Source organism: Trichomonas vaginalis (assembly GCF_026262505.1).
Source record: "Trichomonas vaginalis G3 chromosome Unknown ctg_79, whole genome shotgun sequence".
NCBI lineage: Eukaryota > Parabasalia > Trichomonadida > Trichomonadidae > Trichomonas > Trichomonas vaginalis.
Genome location: NW_026529166.1, coordinates 1 through 27705, shown reverse-complemented (window position 1 = coordinate 27705; position 27705 = coordinate 1). Strand labels below are relative to the sequence as shown.

Here is a 27705-nt window from a genome sequence, read left to right as displayed (position 1 = left end):
TTCATAAAGCTTTTAACATATGTTACGACAGTGAAGATGGTTCAGTGAGTGAAAGCATATGGGGTCAGAACTGTGCAACAGAATTTTTGGAACGACTCCCTGACAAGAGTTTAATATATTTTCACAACCTCAGTTATGACATAAACTTCATCTTAAGACACATGACAGAAGTGAAAGGAACTCCCATCATTAAAGGTTCACGAACAATGCAAATAACTGGTTTATATAAAGGACGGGCAATTATTAAAAAGACTCTTACAGTGTTATAAATAAGAAGCTTAAACTATTTCCTGCTATGTTTAACTTACAAACTGGCCCGAAAGAAGTATTTCCATATAACTACTACAGCAGTGTTTTGTTAGCAAATGACAACAGAACTGGTGTCATTTCTGAAGCATGTAAGTTTATCCATGATGCAGATACATTTATGAAGAACATAGATTCCATCAAAGGTTGCAGAATAGATGAAAACCACTTCGACTTAGAAAAATATAGCACGTTTTACTGCAAACAAGATGTAAGAATTTTAAGAGAAGGTTTTGTAAAGTTCCGCAATGACTTATTGAAAGAGTTTGATTTAAACGTTTATGACTACGTTAGTATTTGTTCTATTGCTAACAAATTGTTTGAGAACAGAGTATACTTCCCGAATGGAAATCTTTATGACCTCTCAAATAAACCAAGAGAATTTATTTCGAGATGCATTCAAGGTGGAAGATGTATGTTGTCAGATAACATGAAACAAAAGAGCAAAAAGAAACTCATTGCTGACTTCGACACTGTTTCATTATATCCTTCAGCTATAGCAAGATTGTATACTTTAGAAGGAATTCCAAAAGTATTGAAGGATGAGATGCTAAGCACAGAGTATCTCATGAGACATTTATTCGATGATGACCAAAAGGAACCCATTGGTGAAAAGTTTATGTCTGGCTTCTTTGTTCTCATTAAGATAACAGAGATTGGTATACCCAGACACTTTCATTTAATAGTTTGCGACCCTGAACTAAATCCAGAACTTAACGTTCCAAGAAGTTCAAACACTTGCTGTCTCATGTATGTTGACCATATAACATTACAAGACCTCATAAAATATCAAGGTGTCAAATGTGAAGTGTTGCAAGGATACTATTACGATGGAAACAGAGATATGAGAATAAGAGATGAAGTAAAGAAGTTGTTTGAGTTAAGGTTAAAGTATAAGAAAGAAGGAAACCCCTTACAAGAAATTATAAAACTCATTCTGAACAGCATTTATGGCAAAACTATTCTATCTCCTATTGAGTCAAAAAAACCATAGTAAATGACAAAGATGCTATAAGATATGCTATAAGAAATTACAACCATATAGTGAAGTTCGAAGGTTTGGATGGTTCAGATAAAACTATTTTCAAGCTAACGAAAAGCATTTGCAGACACTTTAACTTCTGTCCACTTGGTGTTAATATTCTGTCTATGTCAAAACGTATTATGAATGAAGTATTCTGTACTGCAGAGGACATGGGTCTTCAAATATTTTACCAGGACTGTGATAGCATGCATATTTTCAATGAAGACATCCCAAAGCTTGCAGCAGAGTTTAAGAAGAGATATGGTCGCGAACTTATAGGAAAGAACCTTGGTCAATTTCATAGCGACTTTGCAGAAATAACACCTGGAAAACAAAGTTTAGCTTATAAAAGTATTTTCTGTGGAAAGAAGACTTACATAGACTTACTCACGAATGATTTAAATGAAGTTGCATTTCACTGCAGAATGAAAGGCGTGAAGCAAGATGTTATTGCTTTAACCGCTAATGAAATGTTTCCTGAAGCTATACAATGCTATTACAATGAAGATAAGAACATTCACATACCTGTTGGAACATATGACAAAGACTCTGAGTTCAGTTTAATGAAACTTTACAAAGCACTTCATGATGGTCAAGAGATTGCATTCGACTTATGTAAGTCATGTCAACCTTGCTTTGCTGAAAAGTTCAACTTTTCAATAACGACTAAAACAAGCTTTATTCGTAAGTTGAAGTTCTGAGGTCATTTATTTTTGTCAGCAATGAGGTCATGAATGAGGTCATGAATGAGGTCATTCGTGATAAAAATAAAGCTAGCGTAGATTTTACAATACTGCGATGGTAGAGTTTAAGAGTTGTGCTTCAATGTAGAGACAGTCCTTATGGTCTGGAGGCAAGAACACTGGACATTTATGGTCATGAGTGGAGAACATGTCTATCCAAAACTCACGATTGAAGCCAGTTAATTTATAGTATTTAGGGTTAGGAAGTGGTGAAGTTCTTGTATGACCAATGAACTCATTTTCAACTCCTTTACTTAAGTTTGAATATAATATAGCTTGCTTTCTATCCCAAATGCCAGGTGTTACAATCTTTGAAAATTCATTTTTCCTCGGAAGCATTGCATCATAATTGAAAACATTCTTAAAATCATCACTTGGTTCGGAGATTTGAAATCTTATACGTAATGGATTTTTTTTTCTTTAGCGACTTCATTGAATGGTGAGAATACAATGAATTGACAGTCATGAGTTCCATCTTCATTTTCATTAAATTCATAATGAAAGTCTATAAGTTGTGGCTGACTACCTTCTTCTTTCAGTTGTGCAAGAAACTCACGTAAAGGCTGTAAAGTTTGTACTTCAATGTTGAACTTTTTCTCGAACATCTCATTAAATGAAATCATACATTGCAACAATGTTGTATCGTCTTTAAAGTATTTGTATATGTGAATGTTTTGGGCGCTTAAAGACTGTTCGTCATTTTCTATCTCGACTTGAAGTATAAAGTCAACCTTTCTGAAAGCACGTGTTATATACATAGATGTTATGCCAATGTACTTCTCTTCATTTATGTTCACAATCCAGTCTGTTGGAAACTTAAACGTTACTCTGTTCCCCTTTATTTTGACGTCAGGGTTTTCACTACTGAACGCAACAGATAAAGGTATTTGTCTATACATTTAGTTCGGATAAAAATAAACCATTTACTCTTTCTTTGCTTCAGCTTCTTCTCTAGCTTTCTTTGCCAGCAAACGTGGGTTCTTTTGTCTTCCAGCAGCTAATGCAGCAAGTTGTTTTTCACTAAGTTTTCTCTTTGGTCTCTCTGGCTTTTGTTCTTGTTTTTGTTCCTTCAGTTCGGATAAAATTTGCTCACGAATTTCTTTCTTCAATGCTTCAACATCTATGACACCTTGGGTCTTGTCCGTAGGGCTTGTCTGAGTCATTTGATTGCAGATAAAAAACAAAATTAAAACTTTAACCGATGTAAAATGAGCTTGTCAAAATCAGAGCGAGAGTCTATTATATTAAATGACGCAAGAGGAATACAACATCCTTTCTATTATGTAAGTCAGAGTAAAGATGGTAAAATATACGTAAGAAAAAGAAAGGTTCCATTAGCGAATGCAGAAAGCGACAACATTAAGGTGTATGGCAAGGGTGAAGTCCACGAAGCCCATGTTAAGCCTTCTATTCAAACTGAAAAGTCAATAGAACCAGAAGAAAAGAAGCCAGATGTACTTTCAATAACGAACCAAGAGCTTATTGCAAAGTTCGTGAATTTCATTGAAAAACAAACCGAGTCAAAGAACCCTGACCCGCCAGTGAAAGAAGTTGAGACAAAAGAGAATGTACAGTTCATTGAAAATGTCAAGAAACAACTTCCACCACGAATGCCAAGAAGAAGAGTGAGAATAATGAAGTAAATAGATATTTTTATCCGAAGTAAATACATGCAGAACGAACAGTTAAACGAATTTACTCCAGCAGAGCATATTCATCAGATTCGCTCATATTTCGATATCATAGACAATGCAGTTCAAATTGGTGACACTAATAGAAAATATTCTGACGCAAAGATTCCATCACAACCTGGAACTGCTAAAGATAACACATGGGTAACATTCAATCTCTCACCTCCTGGTGAAAATATGTTGGACCTTTACAATACATTCATTACGTATAAAATGGAAGGTCAATTTATTGTAGATAAAGAAATTGGTTCAGGTTCCAATAAAACAAACCCACCAGGATTTTGGATTGGTTTCGATGACGCTTTCTATGCAGTTGCTGGATATCAAATCCTTGCAAATGGTCGTATCGTATATTCTCAAGACAACGCAAGAGAAGAAGCATATATAACTTCAAACTCACAAACTACCGAACAAATAAAGAAAGTAGATGTTTTCTCAAAGACTCGACATGAAGATGTATGGAGTCATTCGGGAACATGCAGAACAGGACAAATTGTTAGTGGTCCAATTACAGCAGGAAAATCATTTGATTTTAAGCTTCGTTTAAGAATTCCTGTTAGAAAGTTTTTACCATTAGAAGCTATAAGATTTATTCCAGCTTTTGCAGGAAACATTCAGCTTAAAGTAAAGTTCAGTAGCGACGCCTTACAATGCACATCTATATCTGTAAATGATATCATTGCTTTCAATCCAACTCTTAAAGTTGCATTTGCTTCAGATTCAAATCCACCGACAAATAAATTTGTTCCATGGAATGAACCATTCACTATGATAACGAAGGCAGTAGAAGCTAGTGGAACAGTTACTATTACAACTGTAACCCAGCAACTATTTCGAACAAAGATGGATTTTAATGAATGTTTCATTCATCCAAAGTCATTCTCTTTAGACCCTAACATTTATACAGAACTTGTAAACATTATACAAACGAGGCTTATGTTTTCCTGTTAAAGTTATGGATTGGATTCCTATGGATGGTTCATTCTCAAAGAATACAGATAGTTCAAGTGCAACATTTACAGCAGCTTATACGCCTATTAATGTTAAAAGTATTTGGGCACTATTTAGAAAGAAAGACAACTATTATGTTAATTTTGAGAACCCTAAGTTTAAATATCTTCAGCTTTCCATGGGAGCTTATGGAAATATGCCTGCAGAACCTGAAAAATCATATGGACCTGTATTTTATGAAATGGTTGCGAACGCTTGCAATACAAACAATGATATGATAGGATTTAATGAAGATGTTATGAGGTCATTGGTGGATGATGGTAGTGTGGAACATAAATGGGATAGCTATGACAACACACATTTCTTATGTGGTTTTCCAACAGAAGTGGACTTTTGCTTCCAACAAGGTCAAACATCTACTGCTCCAATAACATACAAATTGTCTGTTAAAGGACCTATTGAACTAGCAACTGAAAACGTACCAAAGCCACTTATTGGATTTATGAGGGATTGTTGCTTTGCCATTCAGGTGCGTGCTAATGGCATCCCCATAATAAGATTAGATGACTATAACTTAGCCACGGACGACAGTGAGGAATAAAGGATGAACGTTTATTTTTAAAGCTTATAAATGAGTTCTTCATCAAGCTCTCGCGAACCTTCACCATCTATGAAACAAACTTTACCAAACGATTATGGAGCACCTATTGAATATTTCTTACGAGCTGCACAATGGCAAAGAGCAGTTTCACCAAGGTTAGGTGTTCCACCAGCTCCTGTCAAAAATAGCATTTGGTCAAGTCCTTATATAAGATATGGTCTCCCACTAGGTTTGCTAGCTACAGCAGGAGCAGTTATGATGTTGAAAAGAAATAAAGCAAATGTTGTAAATAATACTGAAGTAGCTGAAGTTAAACAAACTCCAACACATTCGCCAAAACCAACGCCTTCACAAGCAAAACCTTCAATAACTCCTGAACCTATGGAAGTACAAACTCCTGTTCAAAAGTCAACTCCTAAACCGACTCCAACATTTAAACCAGAACCCACGCCTCAAATAAATCGTAAAACTCCTGCGTTTCCTTACTGAAAAAATAACGTTATTTTTATTTAATATTAAAATTTTTATTTGATTGAAATGACGACTAAAGTCACTGAAGCAATGAAACAAAAGTTTTTGGTAGAATACATTAAATCAGGAACTATTCCAGAAGGTTTTTACATTCATACTATGAAGGATGGTAGAGTTCAGTTTAGAAAGATAAAGCAACCATTAGATAAAGAAGGAATTTTGAGAAAGATTAAACTTCATGAGGACAACATTGCTGAACTTAAGAAGTTAGAAGAGTTGGAGAAAGGAAGAGAGTTATAAAGTAATGAATTCAACGGGTGAAAAAAGAGGTGAAAAAAGAGGTGAGATATCACCACTTCACCTAAATTTATTTTTGCGCTATGTTTTCATACGTGTGAGGGTGGTGATATCATTAATTTTTAAGTTTATTTTTTATTTTATTTTTATATAAATGACGAAAACTATTGAGATAACAAACTACAACGGTCATGAGTTCAAGAACTTGTTCTTCGTTCCTCGTGAAAATACATTCTATCAGATACGAGGGAGAAAGGGTAAAGTTAGTTTAAGCATTTATGACAACAAACATAATGGGAGATATATAAAAGCAATAGATACAAACGGTAAGCGTGTTTCATTAGCTTTGTCAAAACTTACTAACATTTATTTTGACAGTGACTTTGACTCTGACGATTGGAGTGACAGCAGCGATACTGAAGAATATGAACTATTGTGTGAAGCACAGCAATGGGAAGCGCTGCAATACTTTTGTAAATGAGAACATTAGTGGGAACGTTAGTGAGAACGTTTATTTTTTCATTAGTGAAGTCGTTAGCGAAATGTTGGTGAGCTCGTTAGTGAAGTGGTTGGCGGCTTTGTAAATATTTAAGGTTAACTGAGTGTTATTGTTTTGTGTTGTAAAATATACGTTACTGGTTTTGTAAAGTGTCAAATTCACAAGTATTGGGTAAGGTGGAACGCAGTGCCTCCGTACCCAAGACTTGTATACTAACTAATTTCTATTTCAATCAAAATCACTTATTTTCATCTAAACGTATAAAATTGTCAATTTTATGAGAATAAATTTAAAATCTCATGAAATATAAAGGAGAGTAATATTTTTCAATTTTCTTTTTTTCTTTCTCTCAAATATTTTCTATTGGGAATTTTCTTGTTATCAAAAATAATTTTAATATTTGTTTATTTCATTACATACAATAAAATTTTAAAAGCTCTATTTCTTCACAAGAAAATTTTTTTCCTTCATATGAAGAAACATTTTGTTCTCCATTTGATGCTGAGTCTAAATCTCGATTTTTGAATTTTCTTCTTTCCAAATTTCTTTTTTCCAAATTAGAAGTTTAATTCAAATTTTCAATAGTTTATATATTTTCTCAAACCGTCTTAGATTTTCTCACTTTTTAGGGATTTTCTCTCAAAATATACAAAAATAGTAATACCAATACATGTGTCTAATATACTTTAAAACCATCGTGATAAAATTCAAAACGAAGAGTTCTTCTCTCCAAATTTTTTTCAAAATCAAAAAAATGAGATAAAAAATACAAAGGTAGTCTCACGAAAATACGTTATTTTCCCGATGCCTTGGAAGCAGCTTTGCAGGTTACCCGTAAGGTAACCAGTAGAAGGTTAAAGAGCCTTTTTATTGCAAACGCTATATTTGTAAGTGTCTTTGTAGAACTTCTCATAAATTCAAAGATTTCCAAAAACGAATTTTTCGATTTTGATATAATAAATGATATTTAAACAAATTATAGATGTGTTTGCAATTAAAAAAATCCGAGTTAACTACAATATCTTCAATTTTTGTCGTTCACTTTTTCATGTCATACTGATAGCAAGAATACTCACCCAATTTGGTTACACTTCATGATAGTTTGAAGTAAAAAAATGCCACAGTTTTTTTTATTTGATATCGTTATCTAAATTTTGTACAGAAATGAAATAAATTATAATATGAAACGTGTGTTATTATGCTTGTTGGGAAACAATCCAATACTTATGTCTGAATGAAATGATTATTTCTACGAGATTTTCATATTCAGCTAATAATGCTATCAAAATCAAATAACAATAAAAAGTTATTTTGTACATAATGTAACTTAATCTTTAATACTATATAGAACTTCGAAATACGACTAAACGGTGCGAGTTACGCGATTAAATACCTTTTTTTCGATCGAAACTTGAAAGTGAGGATAACTCAATGGGTAGGGGTATGGGTTCGACTTTTTCTATTGGGCAACTATTTTTTTCTTTTCATTGTTTCAGCATTTTTTTATGCGATTATGCATAATTATTTGATTTCCTATATATTCAATAATAAATTTGTTCCGAACTCTTAACAAATAAATAAATTTTTAGAATATTTAAATTTATAGCTCCCTACATTAATATAAAGTGTTCGAATAGTTCATATATAGTTTCTTTAAAATAATTTGTTTCATTTTAAATTGGTTTGGCACAATGCTTGACATAACATGCACAAAGCTATGCCATTTTAAAATATGTATATCAATCAAGCCGATTAAGTCCATCCTAAACGAAAATCATCGATACTCATGAATTTATGATAGTCGTTCTTGATATAATTGCGCGTTTTAAAAAATGCTTACTTTTGAACACAGAACTTATCTATCCATATTTATCAATGAAAGTTTATAAGATGCATTAATGACAAAACCTTACTTTATCAATTATAATCTTATCGTAAATTTCAAACTACAATACTGTGGGGCAAATATTAAATAACCACTATGTTGCGGATTTTATGTAAGTCTGCAAACTGTAAAATGTAATTAAACAAAAAAAAAAAAAAATGTAAATTTTAATCGAGAAATTTAGCAATCTTGAAAGCCTTGATCGGCATCTTTTACAAGATGTCAGTAATGCATATTCAATAACTATGAAAATCTAGCCAAGCATGGATTTTTTTTCGAAAAAAAATTGTATTAAATTTCATTTTTCATTCTTTATACAAGTTTTAACCTTTGGTGCAATTATATCCTATCGCAAATGCATTATTGACGTTATTACTTGGATACTTCTTCATAACGCTAAATCTTCAAATTAGTTATGTGTTTGTTACTAATAGAAGTTGGAAAGGTATTAAAAAAGGAAATGTTAATAAATATACATGTTTAATTAAAAAACAAACAAGAATAAATTAAATAATTTTATTTCTTAGGAAAGTCTAAGTTTTGTAATAGATAAATTGCTTTTTGTGTCTCTTCTTCATCAATTTCTGGATGTTGATTCTCAGGTGGCGGACTAATTAAAACATCATGGGCAATATCAAACCATTGTTTTAGTTCGTTGGCAGAAGGAAAATGATCTTCTTGTATTGGCGTTATTAATGATTGAAAATCATCAGTTGATTCTGCATTTTGGGAATTTTCCAAATTTTCATTTGGAAAATTTGAATTTTGAGATATTGTTTAAGCACTCAGATCTCATTTTTAAAATATCTGCACCAAATTCTTACATCTGATAATTTTCATGTGTAACCAATGTTTCCAAATCCCTTTGCCATACCTACTAATCGCAAATTCATTCCCTTTAATTTTGTATTAAATTTAAATTCCAATCTTAATTTCTACATTATTTATGCTAACCCTTTAAATTTTGTTCTTATTTATTCACCCTCAGATACAAATTTATTTAGAATGTATTCCTCTGAGGTCTATATTTGTATTCGAAAATAAAATCTTTAAAACTCTCTAAGTTATCATTTTCTCTTCAGATATCTAATATTTTTCTAATGACATAACTACTTTGGACGCATATCCAAATTCCAAAAAAAATATGGAAAAAATAAAAATGAAATTGAAAAATACAATTTTTGATATGTAAAAAGAGATTTTGAAAAAAATTGGGAAAAAGAGTATCTAATAAAATTGTTTGAGATCTATGTAGACATAGTTTTTACATTAAAAAATCAATAATATTGAAATTGATCTGAATATATCTTTTTTTTAAGTTTGAATGCATTAATCTCAAAGCATTTGATAAAATACTGGTTTTATTTCAAAATTCTAAATAATTTGTAATTAGATCTTTATGATGTAATTTAATTTTAAACAAGTACAGATAAAGAGAATCATAATAAAGGTGATCTATATTGCTTAAGTAAAATTGAGTATAATAGATCGATCTTAACAACAAGATCTGAGGAAGTAGATTTGAGAGTCGAGAGTTTAGATCTTAGCAACAAGATCTGAGGAAATAGATTTGAGAGTCGAGAGTTTGGATCTTAGCAACAAGATCTGAGGAAGTAGATTTGAGAGTCGAGAGTTTAGATCTTAGCAACAATATCTGAGGAAGTAGATCTTAGCAACAAGATCTGAGGAAGTAGATTTGAGAGTCGAGAGTTTAGATCTTAGCAACAAGATCTGAGGAAGTAGATTTGAGAGTCGAGAGTTTGGATCTTAGCAACAAGATCTGAGGAAGTAGATCTTAGCAACAAGATCTGAGGAAGTAGATTTGAGAGTCGAGAGTTTAGATCTTAGCAACAAGATCTGAGGAAGTAGATCTTAGCAACAAGATCTGAGGAAGTAGATTTGAGAGTCGAGAGTTTGGATCTTAGCAACAAGATCTGAGGAAGTAGATTTGAGAGTCGAGAGTTTGGATCTTAGCAACAAGATCTGAGGAAGTAGATTTGAGAGTCGAGAGTTTGGATCTTAGCAACTAGATCTGAGAGTTTTATCATTTCCGGCATATTGGGCCGAAAAGGAGTGATCCGCGTAAGTATGAAAAAAAGTGAATTTTGTTGTATGGTGTTTTTTAATATATCCGTTTCTCTCACAATTTTCAATAAATATTATTGTTCAAACGGAAATATAAATAAACAATTCAAAAATAAAAATGTAAATGTAAATTGAAAATGTATTATAAACATGCTAAAAAGCGTATATTTTAAACTTAAAGGAAAAATGATAAGGGAGTTTTAATTTTTTTTTCAAAAAAATTAAGGAACTTAAATTGAGATTATCAGGCTATGTAGTGGGTATTTTTACGATCTGACTGCAGAAATCGAATCAGCGAGACCCGAAGATTCATATTCCGCCGGAAAAATAGGGTTTCGAGGCGTAGATAGGGATAAAAAGATGCTTTAAGAAGATCTCAGTAGAAATATGGTTTATAAGAGGATATAGGTCAGGATATAAGATTATGAAAATTGAAGAAGTGAATTATCAAGATGTATTTATGAGTAAACTATATTGTTTTAAGCTATCTAAATCTGTTTTGATATAAATTAAAGCGTATACTTATGCAAAATGCGAAATTTAAATTAATACTTTTTTTTGCTATTTGGACACAAAGCTAACAATCCATCCAATAAATGACGTATACCTAGCGAGATGAAGCATTTTAACATGAAAGACAAGAAAATCTGATTACTTGTGTTGAAAGTTTCTGTATTTCGTCTTCTTCCAAACACAGCGTTCAGATGCAGAAGAAAATGCAGCCGTAATGACGCAAAAAGACACTAAAATAAATTGGAGAATTTCTGTAAAGTTTTTACTGAGCTTTGTTATTGAACCCGAATTTGTTGCTGAGTGACAGGATATTAAATCTACGACATTCATGAGTAATTGTTATCAATTTGTCAATAAATTATGTTGAAGATGGTTTAAATGTCTTCGAAGGCATGAAATTAGATCCTAAATCTATTTGAGTTAATAAAAGAGAACAAATGTTGAAAGAGTTGTCATATTGCCTACAAAATTTTCAAACATTTGCATTGAGACAATGTGAAAAAATGATGTCCAAAATACCTTTACTAAAATATTTTTAATTTGAATCATAACAAGGAAAAACAATAATGGCAGAATAAGAAAAAAAAACAAAGATGTTATGATTTGAACAGTTGCCTTTTAGATTCAAAAAGAGCATAGTGTTCCAACCCCTACACTACCTTCCTTTCTGATAAAAAGCTGAATAATTAGTATTTAATGAATTCTCCAACTTGGGGATTTGCGGCTTTTCCAAAATCTGTTATGATAATTCTATATAGCAATTGATATATAATATGTTTTTTATAATCAAATAATTTTTTAGTCCAGATAAATTTTTTAAAATTTCAAAGTCTTTCCATTCTACTAACGCTCTTCACATCCATATTCTTTACCATATATATAATATAACGCCTTATTTTAATTCCCATGTTTACGATTTATTTGTCGAAAAACTGTCTTGCCCATTAACATCTCGCGAAAATTTTCGACTTTTTGAATGGCCGTTTTCAAGATCTCAAAAACTGTGGGATATTTTTTACAAAGCTAATCGACATTTATTTACCACATATATGTACTATACAATGCACCTGGTTTCATCGAATTTTTACCGTCAGTTTTCTCGTGAGACTACCTTTAAAAATACGTTTGGAAAATTAATTTTTAGCATTTTAGGAATTTTCTCACTTTTCTTCCAAATTGACATCCTTACTCCCAGGAGTATAATTCTTTAATCAAGAGTAAAAAATAATATTGAAAATTAAAAAACAGTTTTTAATTGATCCAAAAATATATTGCTAAAAAGTAGTAAATATGTCTATCATAAAAGCCTTATTAAAATTTTAAAATACATGTTTTTTATTCATATTTATAATTTTTCAAACATTATTTTCTTCAAAATCAAGAGAAAATATATTTTCTACATATAAAAACTCTTAATCTCTTAATTGGAATACTGATCCACATCATCGATAAAATCTTATTTCTCTTCTGATAACTGCAAAGCAACAGATTCGAATGCTGTTTCAGGCTATATAAACAGTAGAGTGATCGCACTCGGCTTATTCATTTATCAAAATCTCAATCAAAAAAAAAATTATCACAGTATCTCAGCCGCAAAAATGGTTCATGAAATCTTCAATTACTTCCAAATTTGAACATATTCATTCAGCTTGTCTTGATATGTCATATTTTCGCAATTTTTTGTGAGAATTCAAAATAAATATGTATAGCGAGGTTAATGAAATTAAGGCTGTGATTACAACCCATTCATTATGTGCTGCTTCTTCTAAACTATATATTATACTGCTGATTATTCCCCAAGTAGCATTTGATTTTAATTTTTATGCGAATTTCAAAATTTGATGTTTTAACATCAGTAATTGAACACCTTGAATTCTAAAAATCATATTGTAATTCAAATTTTATTAATTGATCTTTCAATTGCGCGTTTAGAAAAAGGATGATATAATATTTTAAAAATATTATGTATGTATAATATGAATTTGAATAAAACTGTTCTTAGTATTAATGACCTTTGGTTCGCATTGTAAAATACGAAAAAAAATAAGTTATTTTTATTTGTTTACATATTGTGCCAATTTTCATTATCATACATGCTGTCTAAGCACTCATAGTAATTAAAGTAGTTGGATATGATGTTGACATATAATTGTAATTTATAAATTTATTTGATATGCAGCCTTAGTTAAAATTTTAATAAAATACAACTGAAACAAGCTACAAAATAACCAATGATATGCATATTTTAGCACGTCTAAAAAAAGTCAAATGTGAATTGATATATTCGATTTCTTTTGCAAAAATTTTAGTAAAATATTAATCTTTGATATATTTTCTGGATGTGTCAAAAAATTCTGATAACTCCTTTTGAACGATATCCTAGTTGAGTTAGAAGGGAAGTGAAAAATTGAATGCATCATCTCACCTCAGAGACCCTAGTCAAATATTTGAATCCAGTCAGGTGATGTGATATCGATCCAACCAAAAAATCTAGTGTATGTCAAATCTAGGTCCTCATAGGGAAGGATTTCGTGGATTACCAAATGCAGATAATGTGTATGCATATACAACAACAGGCGATCAAAGCAAACTTTTCGAACCATCTGTAATTTCATTTAATAAAGTTTCTGGCAATAATCCAACAGTTGTCATCAATCCTGATTCAAAGTTCCAAACGATCGATGGATTTGGAGCTGCTATTACAGGTTCCACAGCATATAACTTAAAACAAATGACTCAAGAAGCAAGAGACAAGTTCCTTAAAGATACATTCGATCCAGACACAGGTATGGGCTATTCTTTCATTCGTATTTCTATCGGTTGCTCAGACTTTTCTCTCAAAGATTTCACAGAATGTGATAAAGAAGGAATTGACAATTTCGCTCTTGATTCCGAAGATACAGACATTATCATCCCAATTATACAGCAAATTCTCAAGATTAACCCTTCTGTTAAAATTATTGCAACTCCTTGGACTCCTCCTATTTGGATGAAGGTTTCAGACCTGTCCACCCTTAGAAGACATAATTCCTTCATTTCTGGTTACCTTGATCCAAGACTTTACCAAGAATATGCTACTTATTTTGTCAAATACGTCCAAGCAATGGCCAAATACAATTTTCACATCTACGCCATCACATTACAAAATGAGCCACTTAATAAAGGCAACTCCGCTTCTTGTTTCATGGGCTACGAGCAACAAAGAGATTTTATTAAGACAGCTCTTGGTCCACAGTTCGCTGCAAACAACATTTCGACAAAGATCATTATTTACGACCATAATTATAACTACGATAACATTGTTACTCAAGAACATTATCCAGTTCACATTTACGATGACGCCGAGGCTAATAAATACATTGATGGTGCTGCTTATCATGCTTATGGTGGTTCCAACACAGAAATGGACTATGTTACTAGCAAATATCCTAATAAGAATTTATATTTCACAGAAATAGCAATTGGCGAATGGAATTACAATTTCCAGGGCGACTTGATGTGGAATACACGTGAAATCGGTATTGGAACCCTTAATAAAGGCAGCAAATGCGCAATCATGTGGAATTTGCTTCTTGATACAAACCATGGACCATATCGTCCAAATGGATGCTCCAATTCCTATGGAGCAGTTGATGTTAAAGTTCCTGGTTACTCAGAGCTCATTTACAGGTCTCATTACTATGATATGGCACATCTTTCCAAAGTTATTAAGCCAGACTCCATCAGACTTGGAACAACAGTCTCAGGAAGCTCAAATGTCTATGCTACATCAGCTATTAACACAAACGGATTCATTGGCGCTGTTTTACTTAATGATCAGGACCAAGACGTCACTGTTTCAGTCCACTGTGGCTCCCATGCATTTGATGTCCCGATGTCAAAGAGATCTGTTGTTTCCGTCATTTGGAAACAATAAATGAAAAAAAATTAATTTTAAATTTTAATAAATAGTTTCAAATATATATTGAATTTCCTCATATTTCTTCTGAACATAATTATCTAACACAATATATTATGATTTGAAACATTATACACAATCAGAATTTTGATTTTCTCTTTTTTTAAATCTATAACCTTGTACAATGAAAAAAAAAAAAAAAAAAAAAAAAGGTAGTGGGGCTTCCAGGGGCTGCGCCCCTTCTAGCCCCTAAGAAATTTTGCCCAAGACCCAAGAGGAGGACCGAACCCCAGCCGACCAGCCGGTGACTTTTTTGTAGAGCACTCAAAATAGTATAACTTTGTCCGGACAAGTAAGGGTCTATCGTCGCTACAGGAAAAGTTACGGGCGTTCCAAGGAAGTATACTTTGAGAAGACTTTCCCCCTTATAGAATGAGATAGGACGGTTATTTTACAAAACTGACAACACTTTGACCGAGTAGTTTTTTGTGCTGAACAAAAAGTGTCATATAAACATCTGTCAAAAACTGTTTTTTACTTCACTTAAAATGCCACGTAAGCTACGTAAGAATATACGTAAGAGGAAGGGAGCATTGAAACATCCAATAGTAAAACTGACACCACAACAACAGTTGCAACAACAAATGATGAATGACCCCACTATGTTGCAACAAATGTCAAGCAACCCTATGCTTTTAAACCGAGTTATTGGTGCACAGAGTGGAGGTTTAAGAGCGGCACTTTTAGCGAAAATGGCAGGCTATGGTGGAGCTGCAGACGGAACAGCTTATAACCCTCAAAGTCAAATGAATTTGAGTTCACTCAAAAATCAAATAACAGATGTCAAAAAGTCAAACATAGAAGTTAGTATACAAGTCTTGGGTACGGCGGCACTGCGTTCCACCTTACCCAATACTTGTGAATTTGACACTTTACAAAGCCGCCAACCACTTCACTAACGAGCTCACCAACATTTCGCTAACGACTTCACTAATGAAAAAATAAACGTTCTCACTAACGTTCCCACTAATGTTCTCATTTACAAAAGTATTGCAGCGCTTCCCATTGCTGTGCTTCACACAATAGTTCATATTCTTCAGTATCGCTGCTGTCACTCCAATCGTCAGAGTCAAAGTCACTGTCAAAATAAATGTTAGTAAGTTTTGACAAAGCTAATGAAACACGCTTACCGTTTGTATCTATTGCTTTTATATATCTCCCATTATGTTTGTTGTCATAAATGCTTAAACTAACTTTACCCTTTCTCCCTCGTATCTGATAGAATGTATTTTCACGAGGAACGAAGAACAAGTTCTTGAACTCATGACCGTTGTAGTTTGTTATCTCAATAGTTTTCGTCATTTATATAAAAATAAAATAAAAAATAAACTTAAAAATTAATGATATCACCACCCTCACACGTATGAAAACATAGCGCAAAAATAAATTTAGGTGAAGTGGTGATATCTCACCTCTTTTTTCACCCGTTGAATTCATTACTTTATAACTCTCTTCCTTGGTTTCTTTTTAGTTGCTTTCTTCACGTCTGTCTCCAACTTGACTGTCTTTCTTCTTCGTCCGTAATGATACCAATTACTTCCACCAGTCAATGGGTCAAATGGTCTTTCGTAAGGGTTTCCATACATTCCATAGGGACCATACGGAAGAACTACTGGTGGAGGAAGAGTTCCATCGACTCTATTTAAATGCATTGTTTCACCTTTCATCTGGTCATTAAAGTCTTTTGCGTGTTTTGCAAACTCATCGTCCTTTCCTAAAGCATTTTCTGACTCAGTCGCAACCAAATTGGATGCTTTATTTATGAGTCCTATTTTATTTAATCTTAACTTCTTTGCAACCCAGCCTCCAATCTTTCCTTTATTTGCATCTAATGTCTTCGAAACTCTTCCTCCACTCATTTTATTTACTGCGTCATAAGCTCCAAGTGCTTTTGCTCCAAATGCTAATGCTTTTGTTCCCATTGCGCCTAAAGCTGCCCAAGCTACCATTTACACCATATTAAAATCATCTCTCTTCAATATTATCTCATAAAAGTTCTCGTTACTGGAGAAAGTCAATGAAACATAAACATTCTCATTCATAAACTTCTTTCTTATATCATCTATACGCTTCAAAATGTCTGAACAATTGCTAACATCTTCTACAACAGTTATTTCATCATGAATGACCTTCAAGAACAAGCTCATTTAATATGCAATTAAAATCATCTCAATAATGAGTCCATCCTTTCCATCTTTAGGTAGCACAACATCTTTCATTGAAGAAGGTTCGACAAGTCTTATGTTAAACTTACTGACAAAGTTTGTTATACTATAATGCTTCGGCGGCGAATACATGTAGTTTGAAAGACATAATATAGATTCTTCAGCAAATTCACTTATACTGGATTTTATAACAATGTTCTCACGAGACCAAATACCACCAATTGACAATCTTGTAAGCAATCCTGCTGAACCTTCTACTGTAAACGTCGATGGTAACATTCCACGAAGGTCATCTATTGACATCTTTGAGTCACTGAATTTAAATATTTTCTTAAAGCAATCGTCATTATCTAACCATGCAATAGCTTTGAAGTTTTCATTCGAATATACATCTGCTTCATTAAATGTAAAACCTGACTTCTTTGCAGAGATGACTTTAAAATCTATTGAGTTTGTTTCAAAATTATATGCTATGGTAACTTCTGAAGGTAATGGATGCCCTTCCGCAGTCAGTTGTTCTCTCACTACCGTTTGAAGCTTTGTGTTAAAAACTTTCATGTCATCTCCTGTGTCTAGGTTCACATACACAGCAACAGGAAAACTATCTTGCTTCTTTGTTTCATCATTATACCTCAAAACATTAAAGTTCTTCAATAATATTGTTCTTCCTGCTGGAATACTTCGAACCTGTCTGATTTCAATAGCTTTCTCACCTCCTACATACTCTACCCAGTGCCTTGGATATTCATAAGTATACTGACTTTCTTGAATTTTGGTAGGTTTCATCATAACGTGTTCATAGTATATCTTTATACTCTTGTCAGTTAGACTCGGTGCTATGTTCTGAATATTTCTGACTTGCATTTTTAATGGAGATAAAATGAAGCATTTAATACATGACGTAGATGAAGACATGAATGAAACTACAGACAAACTTAACTCTTCTCTCATTCTTCCTTTCAGCAAAGATTATGAATTCTGTTCAAATGGTGTGTATTTCTATTGTGGAAAGATGGGTTCAGGTAAGACATTTAATTTAATTCGTCATATACTCATAACAGAGCGTTTAGGAAACGACTCTTACTATGACCAAATCATTATATCAGCAACTTCAGACTCTATGGACTCAACAGCGAAAACATTCATGTCAAAAGTTCAAGCCTCTATCGTTAAAGTTCCAGACAGTGAACTCATTGAATTTCTTCAACGTTACATTCGACGTAAGAGGAAATATTATGCCATCGTTGAATTTATACAGTCAGGAATGCAAAAGACTTCTGAGGAGATGGAAAGAATTATTGACAAACACCACTTACGTCAGTACTCAGGAGTTTACGATATGAAACGACTGACAAACTACATTCTATCAAAACTTTCAAAATACCCCTTCAAAAAATATCCTTCAAACACTCTGCTCGTTTGCGACGACTTCGCCGGAAAAGGTTTAGTGTCAAAACCAGACTCACCATTAGCTAATATCATTACTAAAGTCAGACATTACCACTTAACTGTAGCAATACTTATGCAAACATGGAGGTTTTTAGCTTTAAACATAAAACGTCTCATAACTGACTTCGTTATCTTTCAAGGTTTCTCACGTTATGATATTGAACTCATTTGGAAACAGTCAGGTATAACATTACCTTTTGAAGAAATTTGGGAAGCATATAAGTCTCTCATCTCTCCTCGTTCATACCTTGAGATTCATATCATGACTAATACCATTAAAGTCAAAAATATTCCATGGGAACGACCAACATTGTTTTAAAGTTTAACCTTCAATTGACTGATGGTAAACAAATTCCATGCATCTCTGTCGCCATTTCTGTTAATATTTTTGCTGTCATTCATATCATCCACTTCTCCATCCGTTAGCTTTTGAGGATATGCGTTAGAATAGCTGTTCTTAAATGAAGGCTTTTCACCTTTGAGAGCATAAACTCTATAACTTTCTGCATACTTTATGTTTGAACCTCCTGAGCCATCATTGACATAAATTTTTATAGGCTTCCACCCTTTGTTCATGTTCCTGCTTCTTCCCTTAGCTCTTTTGTTCAGTAGTTCTACATCTTTATACACAGCTCCTGTCTCAGTGAATTCAACAATATTTTCATTCGTTAGCTTTACATTCAAACCCTTGTCGAGTATATTGTTCATTTCATACATATAAAAGGTTTTTATTCTATATGAAATGAGAAGCAAATCCATCTTAGCTGGTGCCGTTAATGTTCCAATTGAACCAACATCAAATGTTGACTCACGAACGACAAACAATATTGTCATAAAGAACTATAGTTCAGAGTGTTTGAAAGAAAAAGAACCAGAACTGAAATCCGTGAATTTAAACTCAGCTTCAAACGCTAACGCTACATCAGATGTTAAGTTAGAGTATCCACCACTGGACCAATTCTTTCAAGAGAAGCCAACGACAACCCTTACACAAATGTTCAAACAAATCCTTCAGATAACGTAGACCATTACCTTCTTCAGTTATACCAAACAATTTTACTCAAAGACGATAAGAAGCTTTTGACAAATCTTATAAGTAAGAACCAAATAATTCTAACAAAGGAGGACCTTGAAAATGTTATCTCACGAATAACAGGGAAACAATGTGTCATTGACTATCTCGACCCTGAAATCGAATGCTGTGGTCAAACGCCACCATTCATGAAAATAGGTAACATCCGCATCATTGAAACACCAGGAACTACAGGAGTTGAGTTTAAGTATAAATATTCGAATGAATATACAAAACTTTCAACAGAATATAAACTTTGTTTGAAATATGTTTTAGTAAATTAAAGCAATTTGTAATATCTATCCAAAACTTCTTCAACAGTATCGAACTCATCTTCATAATGCAAACCTAATCTTATTGACTTGGTGCAGTTCTCACTAACACAATATAGCGCTTTGCGCTCGGCGCCTTTGACGCCTTTTTCTGTTCTCTTGACTGACATAACTAACTCATTTGTTTCATCAAACAGCAACAACCAAAGTTCATGACCTAATACATAACATTCATACTTTATATTTTTAGCTCTGAGTTCTCTTGTAAGCTGTTGCATTTAATATTTTCTAAAAAGTCAACTTCAACAGTCATTCGCACTGGTGCCTTCAGTTCTACAGGCTCGCCTTGAAAGTCAACTAGTCTGAATTGCATGTCTTTCAAATTATGAGGACTAATGCGAACCCATTTACCTAAATGAGTTGCTATGACAGGAACGTTTGGAATGAACATTGAATTTACTTCATAACAGAAAGACTTATATTCTACTGAACCTTTACTATTAACTCCTGAAATACCTGTGACATTAGCTATTTTAGACTCAATGTACAAACAATTACCATAACATACGTATGGAACAGATTTCATCTCAATCGTTTTGTCAACACTTTTCAAAGGAAATGTCATATGGTATGCACCCAGAAGCAATTGAACTCTATGACTCATTCGTGTTATCTTAAACTCCTTTGCATAACTGAACTTCAAAACTCCTGCAATAAGTTTAACATTCATTAAGTTTTCTTCGTTATCCTTGTTTATTGTAGTATTTATGAGAGCATTTAACACTCCAGCTAATGTTTCCATCTTATATTCTACATTATTGTGAAATCTTATTTCGTGCTTCTTTCCATCTATTTCAAACTCCATGAAATCTGTTTCATCTGTTATGACAAAAGTTGCGATAGTATTGAAGTCAACAACTCTGAAAGCAAGTGCTTCATTCTGAAGACCTAAGTTTGTTTGTAGCTTTACTATTCCGTATTCGTTTGGGTCTGTACTTTGCAAATAGAACAACATTTTATTCTCATTAAAATATGACTATTGCTGCATATGCGTATGAAACAAATGAAGCAAGAAGAGCACATGAACTAGTAAACGAAAACTCAACTTTAACCATTGAAGGCAATGATTTAGTCATTGACGATGGAAAAACTAAAAAAGTCATTGATTTCGATACTTTTAACACTTATGACCCATTCATTACAATAAGTAAAGTTCCTATCATAAATGATGGAACGGTGCAATATATAAATTCTACAGTAGATGCCTCATTAGTGAAAGTACTGAATGTTCTCATTGAATTGTTAAAGAGCTTTCGATTTGACGACAACATTAAATGCTTAAAGAATTTAGTCATGAATGAGAAACAAATTCTTGGCGTTGCTGGTAGCAGTAATGATGTACACCTTATGACATTAGAATATTATAACGAACATAAAGATGAACTGAAAGGAGAGAAGGGTGACACCGGACCTCAAGGACCACAAGGAATACAAGGAATACAAGGAATACAAGGACCTCAAGGCGAAAACGGTTTGGATGGAAAGGATGGAAAGGATGGAAAAACTGCTAAATCATGGATATGGGACCTTATAAATACTGGTTTAACAGCTGCTTCATATGGAGTTCTTCAATACCAAATCGGAAAGATATGGGCAGTACTTGGTGAAGAAGTTTTAAATGACGTTAAAAATGCTTTGAACTTCATTTCAAATGGTTCGGATACTATTAAAACTTTATCTGGTTGGATGCAAGAAACAAGGAGTCAAATAGATACTGTAAGACGTATAGCAAACAATGCACGTACGGGATTGGATACTTTACGACAAGCACAAAATACACTAAAGGAAGCAAATGATATTCTTGGCTCAGTATCAGACATGCATGAAGATTGGCTTAAAGGTATTGACAAATCTTTAAAAAATCACAGTCAGTCTATTGCTGACTACAAGAAAAGTATAGATTTTTTACATAGTGCTATGGACGTACATGATGGAAGCATAAGGAACTTACTTAATGCTAACAATAACTTACCAGGAACTATTAAAGCATTTATAAAGTCCTTTGTAAAACCCGGTGCTCTAACATTTAGGTCTTTGAGAGCAAGAGCATTGAAGTCAAGAGATGCAGAAACTCCAACAGAAGGAACTGAAACAACAGAAACTCCAGAAGAACCACCAAAACCAACAGCTAATGAAATATTGTTCGAATATTTTCCAAGGTACTCTGTTCTCATTGCATACATTCAAGAAATACTTAAGAAAGCAGACTTGACTTTAGGAGATGATGAAAGTTCTGTATATCTTTCGTTCCAATTCCAAATAGCAGAACTTTTGAGACAGATATGCTTAATGTATGACAACATCTCTGATTTCACAAGATATGACGACGACCATGACCCCGAACACGGTGAAGAAGAAGTTTTACAAACATCCATTAAGACAGGAAAGGTTTTAACTCAAAGTCTCATTATTGACACCAAAGATGGCGAAGTGGACGTTCTTCAAGAGCTGAAGAAAAATACTTCTTCGGGAGGTGGTGGTAGGCATGAACTTGAAATAAATGAGATAGAAGAGAAATTAGCCGAAAAAGCAGATAAAGAACATAAACACAATATCTCCGATATAAATGAACTTCAAGCTACATTAAATAGTAAAGCGGACAAAAATGAACTTGACGCAACGAACAAAGTTTTGAAATCTCATAAACACAATATCTCCGATATAAATGAACTTCAAACTTCTTTAGACAATAAAGCAGACAAAAACCATGTTCATTATATAAGTTCTGATGAACAGATTATAACGGACTATCATGGATATTTAACACAGGGTGAAAAAGTGAATACGAAAAATGTTAATGAAAGAAGATATAAATTCATTCGTGCTAAAGGTTATGACATACACTGTACTGTACAGTATGACACAGGTATAGCACCACAATCATTTGGTTATACCGGTGAAATTTATGCCTCTACTTTCAATGTTAACGGTGTATTAGTTGAACCAAGATTTACTTTGAGAGTTAAGTCAAAAATAACGTTTGAAGATGCTATTAAAAGTAAAGCTGACAAAGTTGAACTCGAAGCAATGAACAAAGTTTTGAAATCTCATAAACACAGCATCTCCGATATAAATGAACTTCAAGCTACATTAGACAGTAAAGCCGACAAGAACCATACACATAAATCCTTCACTACTGTTAGAGCAGACGACATAATATTGAACTATACCCTTGGTTCAAGTGCACCTTTAGAGAATCCAAGTACAAGCGTAAAAGATACACTAAACTCCTTAAATAACAAATGTATAAATATCAAAGGTCATGTCAGAAACTTTGAAACATATGAACTACCAGCAATGTTAGATAAGAAAGCAGACAAGAACCATACACATAACTCCTTCTCAACTGTTGCTATAGAAAGTATTGAAGGAACGGTTGAAGAAACTGGTGGGGATGCAATATATTGTAAACCTCCTAACTTTCCACAAGGTTTAACATCGGATGACGACATAACGACGATGAGAAACATTAGATGTAAAGATGTTTATGTCATGAAGGATGAACATAATATTAAATTCACTGCTCAAGATTTATATGACAAGAAAGCAGACAAAACAGAGCTTCAAACATTAAAGACAGAAATGCTTCAAACATTATATCCTATAGGCTCTATTTATACGTCAATGAACTCAACAAATCCAGCAACAGTTCTGGGTTTCGGTACGTGGGAACAGATTGTAGATAAATTCTTATACTGTGCTAACTCTTCAAAGCAAACAGGAGGTTCGAAGAAAATTACTGAAGCAAACCTTCCACCGCACACTCATACAGGAACTACAAACACAACAGGTAGTCATTCACATTCAATAACAAAAAGAGGTTATACAAATCTTGCAGCAGGTTCGGATAGACAGGGAATGCATAGATATGATATTTCAAGTGACCCAGTAGATTCAAGCGCAGGTATTTTCTGTGGAACCGCAGGAAATCATGCCCATACTTTCACAACAAATCCAACAGGCTCGGGTGCAGATTACATGCCACCATTTGTGACTGTATTTGCATGGTACCGCGTTCAATGAACGCGCTTGAGCCTAGAATAAAATCTTTAACTTTACATAAATGAGCTTGAAAGAAGTATTCGAACAACATCCATGGAGGTCATTTAAGAAGTTCAATGAAGCTGCAAAGAGTCGGGGATTTACTAACAGAGCTGAAGTGAAAAGGTTCTTTGACAAAAATGTTGTACATCAAACAAAAATAAACCCTTACGACTACTTTTTACCAATTTACTCCAACACTCCTGACGCATACCAATTTGACACTCTCATTCAAAGCAGAAAATGTGGCCATAAACCATTCCTCATCTTCATAAATGTTAACACTCGTAAAGCATATGCATATCCAATGAAAAATAAAGGAACTCATGAAGTGTTAAGAGTTTTACAAAAGTTTGTAGCAGAACATAGCCCAAGTATTTTAACATCAGACCAAGACGGTGCATACCTCAGCAACGAAATCACAGAATTTCTCATTAAGCATAACATAACTCACTACACTACTGAAGACCATAACCATAACATACTCGGCATCATAAACCGCTTCATAAGGACTCTCAGAGATTTAAACCAAGAGCGAGACTTTACCGAAGAAACAATGAAACATTTTCTCGAAGTATATAATTCCTCAACACATTCTACAACAGGACATACACCAAATTCAATGACACAACAACAAGAAGAAAAGTATATACAAAAGAAACGAAGCCAAACACAAAATATCAGAAATTCAACACAATTTACCCTCATTCCTGGTACAAAAGTTCGTGTAGTTCTTGACGACAAACCGTTGACAAAGAAACGTTTAAGGTTAAGTCGAAATTATTATATTGTAGACTCTACGCAAGGTAATGGATATCTTATAAAAGCTGCCGACGACTCTATTGCGTTTTATCCTCGACATAAATTAGTCGAAAGTAGTAATGGCAAACTTGCTGAAACCATTGACGAAGCAAAGCGAGGAGTGGTTATTGAAATACTTGGCTATAACACAAACGATGACACTTATAAAGTAAGATATGAAGGAGGCGTTGAAGATGTTATACCATCTAAGAACTTGAGAGAGTCGAAGCCAACACATCTGGGACCATTAGAGCGGGAGTACTGGAAAGACAAAAATATGCCAGAAAGAATAAGAAAATTCTTCTAAACTTTTTCATTAGATGTAAATCAGACATGAATGAGAACAGTCATGTATTATTAATGGTACCATTTATTTTTGTCATAAATTTACACCAAAAATAATGTTTAGGTGAAGAGGTGAGATGTCACCTGTTTTTTCACCTGTTTTCTCACCTCATGAATTTTCCCGAAATAAAAAATAAAGTTAGTTTTATTTTTATTTTTTTATTTTTTGTATAAAAGATATGATTTCAACAATCGGCACAACAACAATTCAAGCCGCGAACGGCGGGACTCTGTCCACAACAACAGCACCAAACTCGTTAGTCATGAATCCTACGTCAATGTTAGTAGAGATGAAAAACTTCATTCCTTCTTCATATACTTTCGAAACAGAAATACAAAAAATTAAGCAGGAACTTTTAACAAGTAATTTAGACTGTAGTGCGAAAGATGAAGAAAATGAAGAATATCTTTATGAAATGCAGGACATTATTGACCATTTACCCAAATTGCCTGAAATCCAACAACAAAAACTCACTATTCCTGAATTCGACGAAATTGAAGTGAAACCAACTGACTCAGTAGAAATAAAGAAGTTCATACGTAAAGTAAATTATGAATTCCTTGGTTTTCATTGCAACCATAAAGTTATGGACAAAGATTGCGACATGGTTTATAAGAATGTTTCTGACATATATAAATCTGAAGAATTTAAGACCTACGACAACTTTGTTTCGTTAGTTGCAAAATGTGTTTGGGAAATAAGAGATAAAGATAGAAGAGGCAAAGTATGGAACGAACAAATAAGACCCGCTATGTTTGAGATGAAGAGAGCAATTGACGCCTTAGTTGTTTTAGCTGGTTTTATTTCAATGTATAACGCAAAAATGAACCCGCAATGTTCAAAATGTAAGGCAGCAATTAGGAAATATAACTACTCAGTCAAAGAGATAGAAAGAATGAGAAACGACTATGCAGACTTAAAGAAAGAAGCAGAAAAGCCAGCAGAAGATAAAATGAACATGTTAGAATTTCTGAACAAAAACTATCCAACAGCAGAAGATTTCCTTCTATCTGACGTCAAGAAGAAGTATAAAGAAACCTTCGGTATTGTTAAAACTTTTGACATACTGACAGAAGAAATAGAAGCTACGAAATTGTTTAGGATTTCAAATATACATCGTACAATTCATGTAAAACGCTTGTGAAAAAACTAGGGTGAGAAAACAGGTGAAAAAACAGGTGACATCTCACCTCTTCACCTAAAATATATTTTTGCTGAAAAATGACCAAATTTCATGAATTTCCTTAAGATAGAAAAAATAACGCTAATTTTATTTTTATTTATTTTTTTATTTTGTATGTAAAGACAGTAATGTCAACATTAGAGAACACAACAACTGCTATCGTTCATGAAGTCATAAATGAAGAATACGAGTACATACAATATAACAAACAATTGAGACTCATTCGTTCTGTCAAAGACGACATGTACCAAATGCAAAGTATTTTGACGGCTTGTTTTGCTCCAGATACTAAGCTTCCTAAAGACTGGTTTAGGAACCAAAGCACCATAGAACTATTAAGTGAAGCACAGCGAGACGTACTTTTTTCTGAAAACAGTGAAGAACAGCGAGTAGGTAAAAAATCCCAGTCGCCAAAACTCTATGAAAACCGTGAAAAATTGCCAAACGGTTTGAGAGGATATTATGTTCATAGACTTTTAGTAAATGCAGTTGCAATGTGGGCTTCACCACGTTATGCTTGGAATATTTACAAACTTCTTGACGAACTTCACAGACAAGAACGCGAACAGATGGAAAAGAAACTTCAAGCAAAAGATGAAGTCATTGAATCCAAAGACAAAAGCATACAGAAAAGAATACCACGTTCAGTACCAAAAGGAAAGGAAAAGAGTTATAAGTATATGATTTACGCTGAAGAGATGGAAAATGAAGAAGACAGAGATATGGTTATGTTGCATTTAGTCAGAAGAAACAACAAAAGCTTTTATGACCTTGCTAAGATTTACAAATCTGACAGAAACTGGTTCTATCGTGAAAACTTACCGATTTCAATGACACCGAATGAGCAAATAAAGGAAATTGTCAAAAATACTCTTCCTCAAACACACTATGACATCAAAGGTTGCACAATACTTACATTCAAAGAAGACTTACCATTACTGAAGGAAAAAATAACAGAATATTTCGATAACTTCAAAGAGGAAGAATGAAGTCACGACAACATTAACGAAGAAGTCACGACAACATTAACGAAGAAGTCACGACAACATTAACGAAGAGAGAATGAGGTGAAAAAACAGGTGAAATCTCACCTCTTCACCAAAAATATATTTTTGCTTAAATAGCTTCAGGGTCAATTTCTTCAACCATTTCACTTCCTTCGTCAATGTCAATTGAAGCTTCTTCAACCTTTGGTAAGAATTTCTGTATAACATCTTTGTTCGTTATTGTCTTCAGAGATGAAGGATAATATTTCACATTTGTTTCACCCTTCTTATATTCTTTCTGTTCGG

General features: G+C 33.3%; 10 protein-coding genes and 7 pseudogenes across 17 annotated transcripts, besides 3 other annotated features; 11 read left to right on the top strand and 6 right to left on the bottom strand.

Annotated features, from left to right (window-relative positions):
• Positions 1 to 6806: part of a mobile genetic element that runs on past the window's edge.
• Positions 207 to 860, top strand: TVAGG3_1068270 (annotated as a pseudogene). Its single transcript has one exon. A coding segment is annotated over exon 1 (654 nt).
• On the top strand, positions 1471 to 2031 carry TVAGG3_1068260 (organellar and viral DNA polymerase type B; the record flags this gene model as incomplete). Its single annotated transcript, XM_051256277.1, has 1 exon — positions 1471 to 2031. One exon carries the CDS (start codon positions 1471 to 1473, stop codon positions 2029 to 2031), a length of 561 nt encoding a protein of 186 aa, XP_051076504.1.
• TVAGG3_1068250 lies at positions 2119 to 2972 on the bottom strand (annotated as a pseudogene). Its single transcript has one exon. A coding segment is annotated over exon 1 (854 nt).
• TVAGG3_1068240 (uncharacterized protein) lies at positions 2997 to 3236 on the bottom strand (the record flags this gene model as incomplete). The annotated part of the gene is made up of 1 exon (XM_051256276.1): positions 2997 to 3236. One exon carries the CDS (start codon positions 3234 to 3236, stop codon positions 2997 to 2999), a length of 240 nt encoding a protein of 79 aa, XP_051076503.1.
• TVAGG3_1068230 (uncharacterized protein) lies at positions 3282 to 3716 on the top strand (the record flags this gene model as incomplete). Its single annotated transcript, XM_051256275.1, has 1 exon — positions 3282 to 3716. The coding sequence occupies one exon, from the start codon at positions 3282 to 3284 to the stop codon at positions 3714 to 3716; it is 435 nt and encodes a 144-aa protein (XP_051076502.1).
• TVAGG3_1068220 lies at positions 3978 to 4660 on the top strand (annotated as a pseudogene). The gene has a single exon. A coding segment is annotated over exon 1 (683 nt).
• On the top strand, positions 4894 to 5316 carry TVAGG3_1068210 (uncharacterized protein; the record flags this gene model as incomplete). Its single annotated transcript, XM_051256274.1, has 1 exon — positions 4894 to 5316. The coding sequence occupies one exon, from the start codon at positions 4894 to 4896 to the stop codon at positions 5314 to 5316; it is 423 nt and encodes a 140-aa protein (XP_051076501.1).
• On the top strand, positions 5386 to 5805 carry TVAGG3_1068200 (repellent protein 1 family; the record flags this gene model as incomplete). The annotated part of the gene is made up of 1 exon (XM_001293811.1): positions 5386 to 5805. The coding sequence occupies one exon, from the start codon at positions 5386 to 5388 to the stop codon at positions 5803 to 5805; it is 420 nt and encodes a 139-aa protein (XP_001293812.1).
• Positions 6070 to 6806: a terminal%2Cinverted (terminal inverted repeat of Maverick-1A transposon ID:TVAGG3_1068190).
• A 6732-nt stretch (positions 6807 to 13538) lies between these two features.
• TVAGG3_1068180 (glucosylceramidase protein) lies at positions 13539 to 15001 on the top strand (the record flags this gene model as incomplete). Its single annotated transcript, XM_001286209.2, has 1 exon — positions 13564 to 14982. One exon carries the CDS (start codon positions 13564 to 13566, stop codon positions 14980 to 14982), a length of 1419 nt encoding a protein of 472 aa, XP_001286210.2.
• Positions 15002 to 15826: 825 nt separating this feature from the next.
• Positions 15827 to 27703: a mobile genetic element.
• Positions 16461 to 16973, bottom strand: TVAGG3_1068170 (protein of unknown function, DUF4107 family; the record flags this gene model as incomplete). The annotated part of the gene is made up of 1 exon (XM_051256273.1): positions 16461 to 16973. One exon carries the CDS (start codon positions 16971 to 16973, stop codon positions 16461 to 16463), a length of 513 nt encoding a protein of 170 aa, XP_051076500.1.
• TVAGG3_1068160 lies at positions 17275 to 18053 on the bottom strand (annotated as a pseudogene). Its single transcript has one exon. A coding segment is annotated over exon 1 (779 nt).
• Positions 19991 to 20260, bottom strand: TVAGG3_1068150 (uncharacterized protein; the record flags this gene model as incomplete). The annotated part of the gene is made up of 1 exon (XM_051256272.1): positions 19991 to 20260. The coding sequence occupies one exon, from the start codon at positions 20258 to 20260 to the stop codon at positions 19991 to 19993; it is 270 nt and encodes an 89-aa protein (XP_051076499.1).
• On the bottom strand, positions 20261 to 20997 carry TVAGG3_1068140 (annotated as a pseudogene). Its single transcript has one exon. A coding segment is annotated over exon 1 (737 nt).
• On the top strand, positions 21015 to 21653 carry TVAGG3_1068130 (annotated as a pseudogene). The gene has a single exon. A coding segment is annotated over exon 1 (639 nt).
• On the top strand, positions 22332 to 23946 carry TVAGG3_1068120 (annotated as a pseudogene). Its single transcript has one exon. A coding segment is annotated over exon 1 (1615 nt).
• On the top strand, positions 25409 to 26374 carry TVAGG3_1068110 (organellar and viral DNA polymerase type B; the record flags this gene model as incomplete). Its single annotated transcript, XM_051256271.1, has 1 exon — positions 25409 to 26374. One exon carries the CDS (start codon positions 25409 to 25411, stop codon positions 26372 to 26374), a length of 966 nt encoding a protein of 321 aa, XP_051076498.1.
• TVAGG3_1068100 (KilA, N-terminal/APSES-type HTH, DNA-binding family) lies at positions 26542 to 27402 on the top strand (the record flags this gene model as incomplete). The annotated part of the gene is made up of 1 exon (XM_051256270.1): positions 26542 to 27402. The coding sequence occupies one exon, from the start codon at positions 26542 to 26544 to the stop codon at positions 27400 to 27402; it is 861 nt and encodes a 286-aa protein (XP_051076497.1).
• Positions 27704 to 27705: the final 2 nt, after the last annotated feature.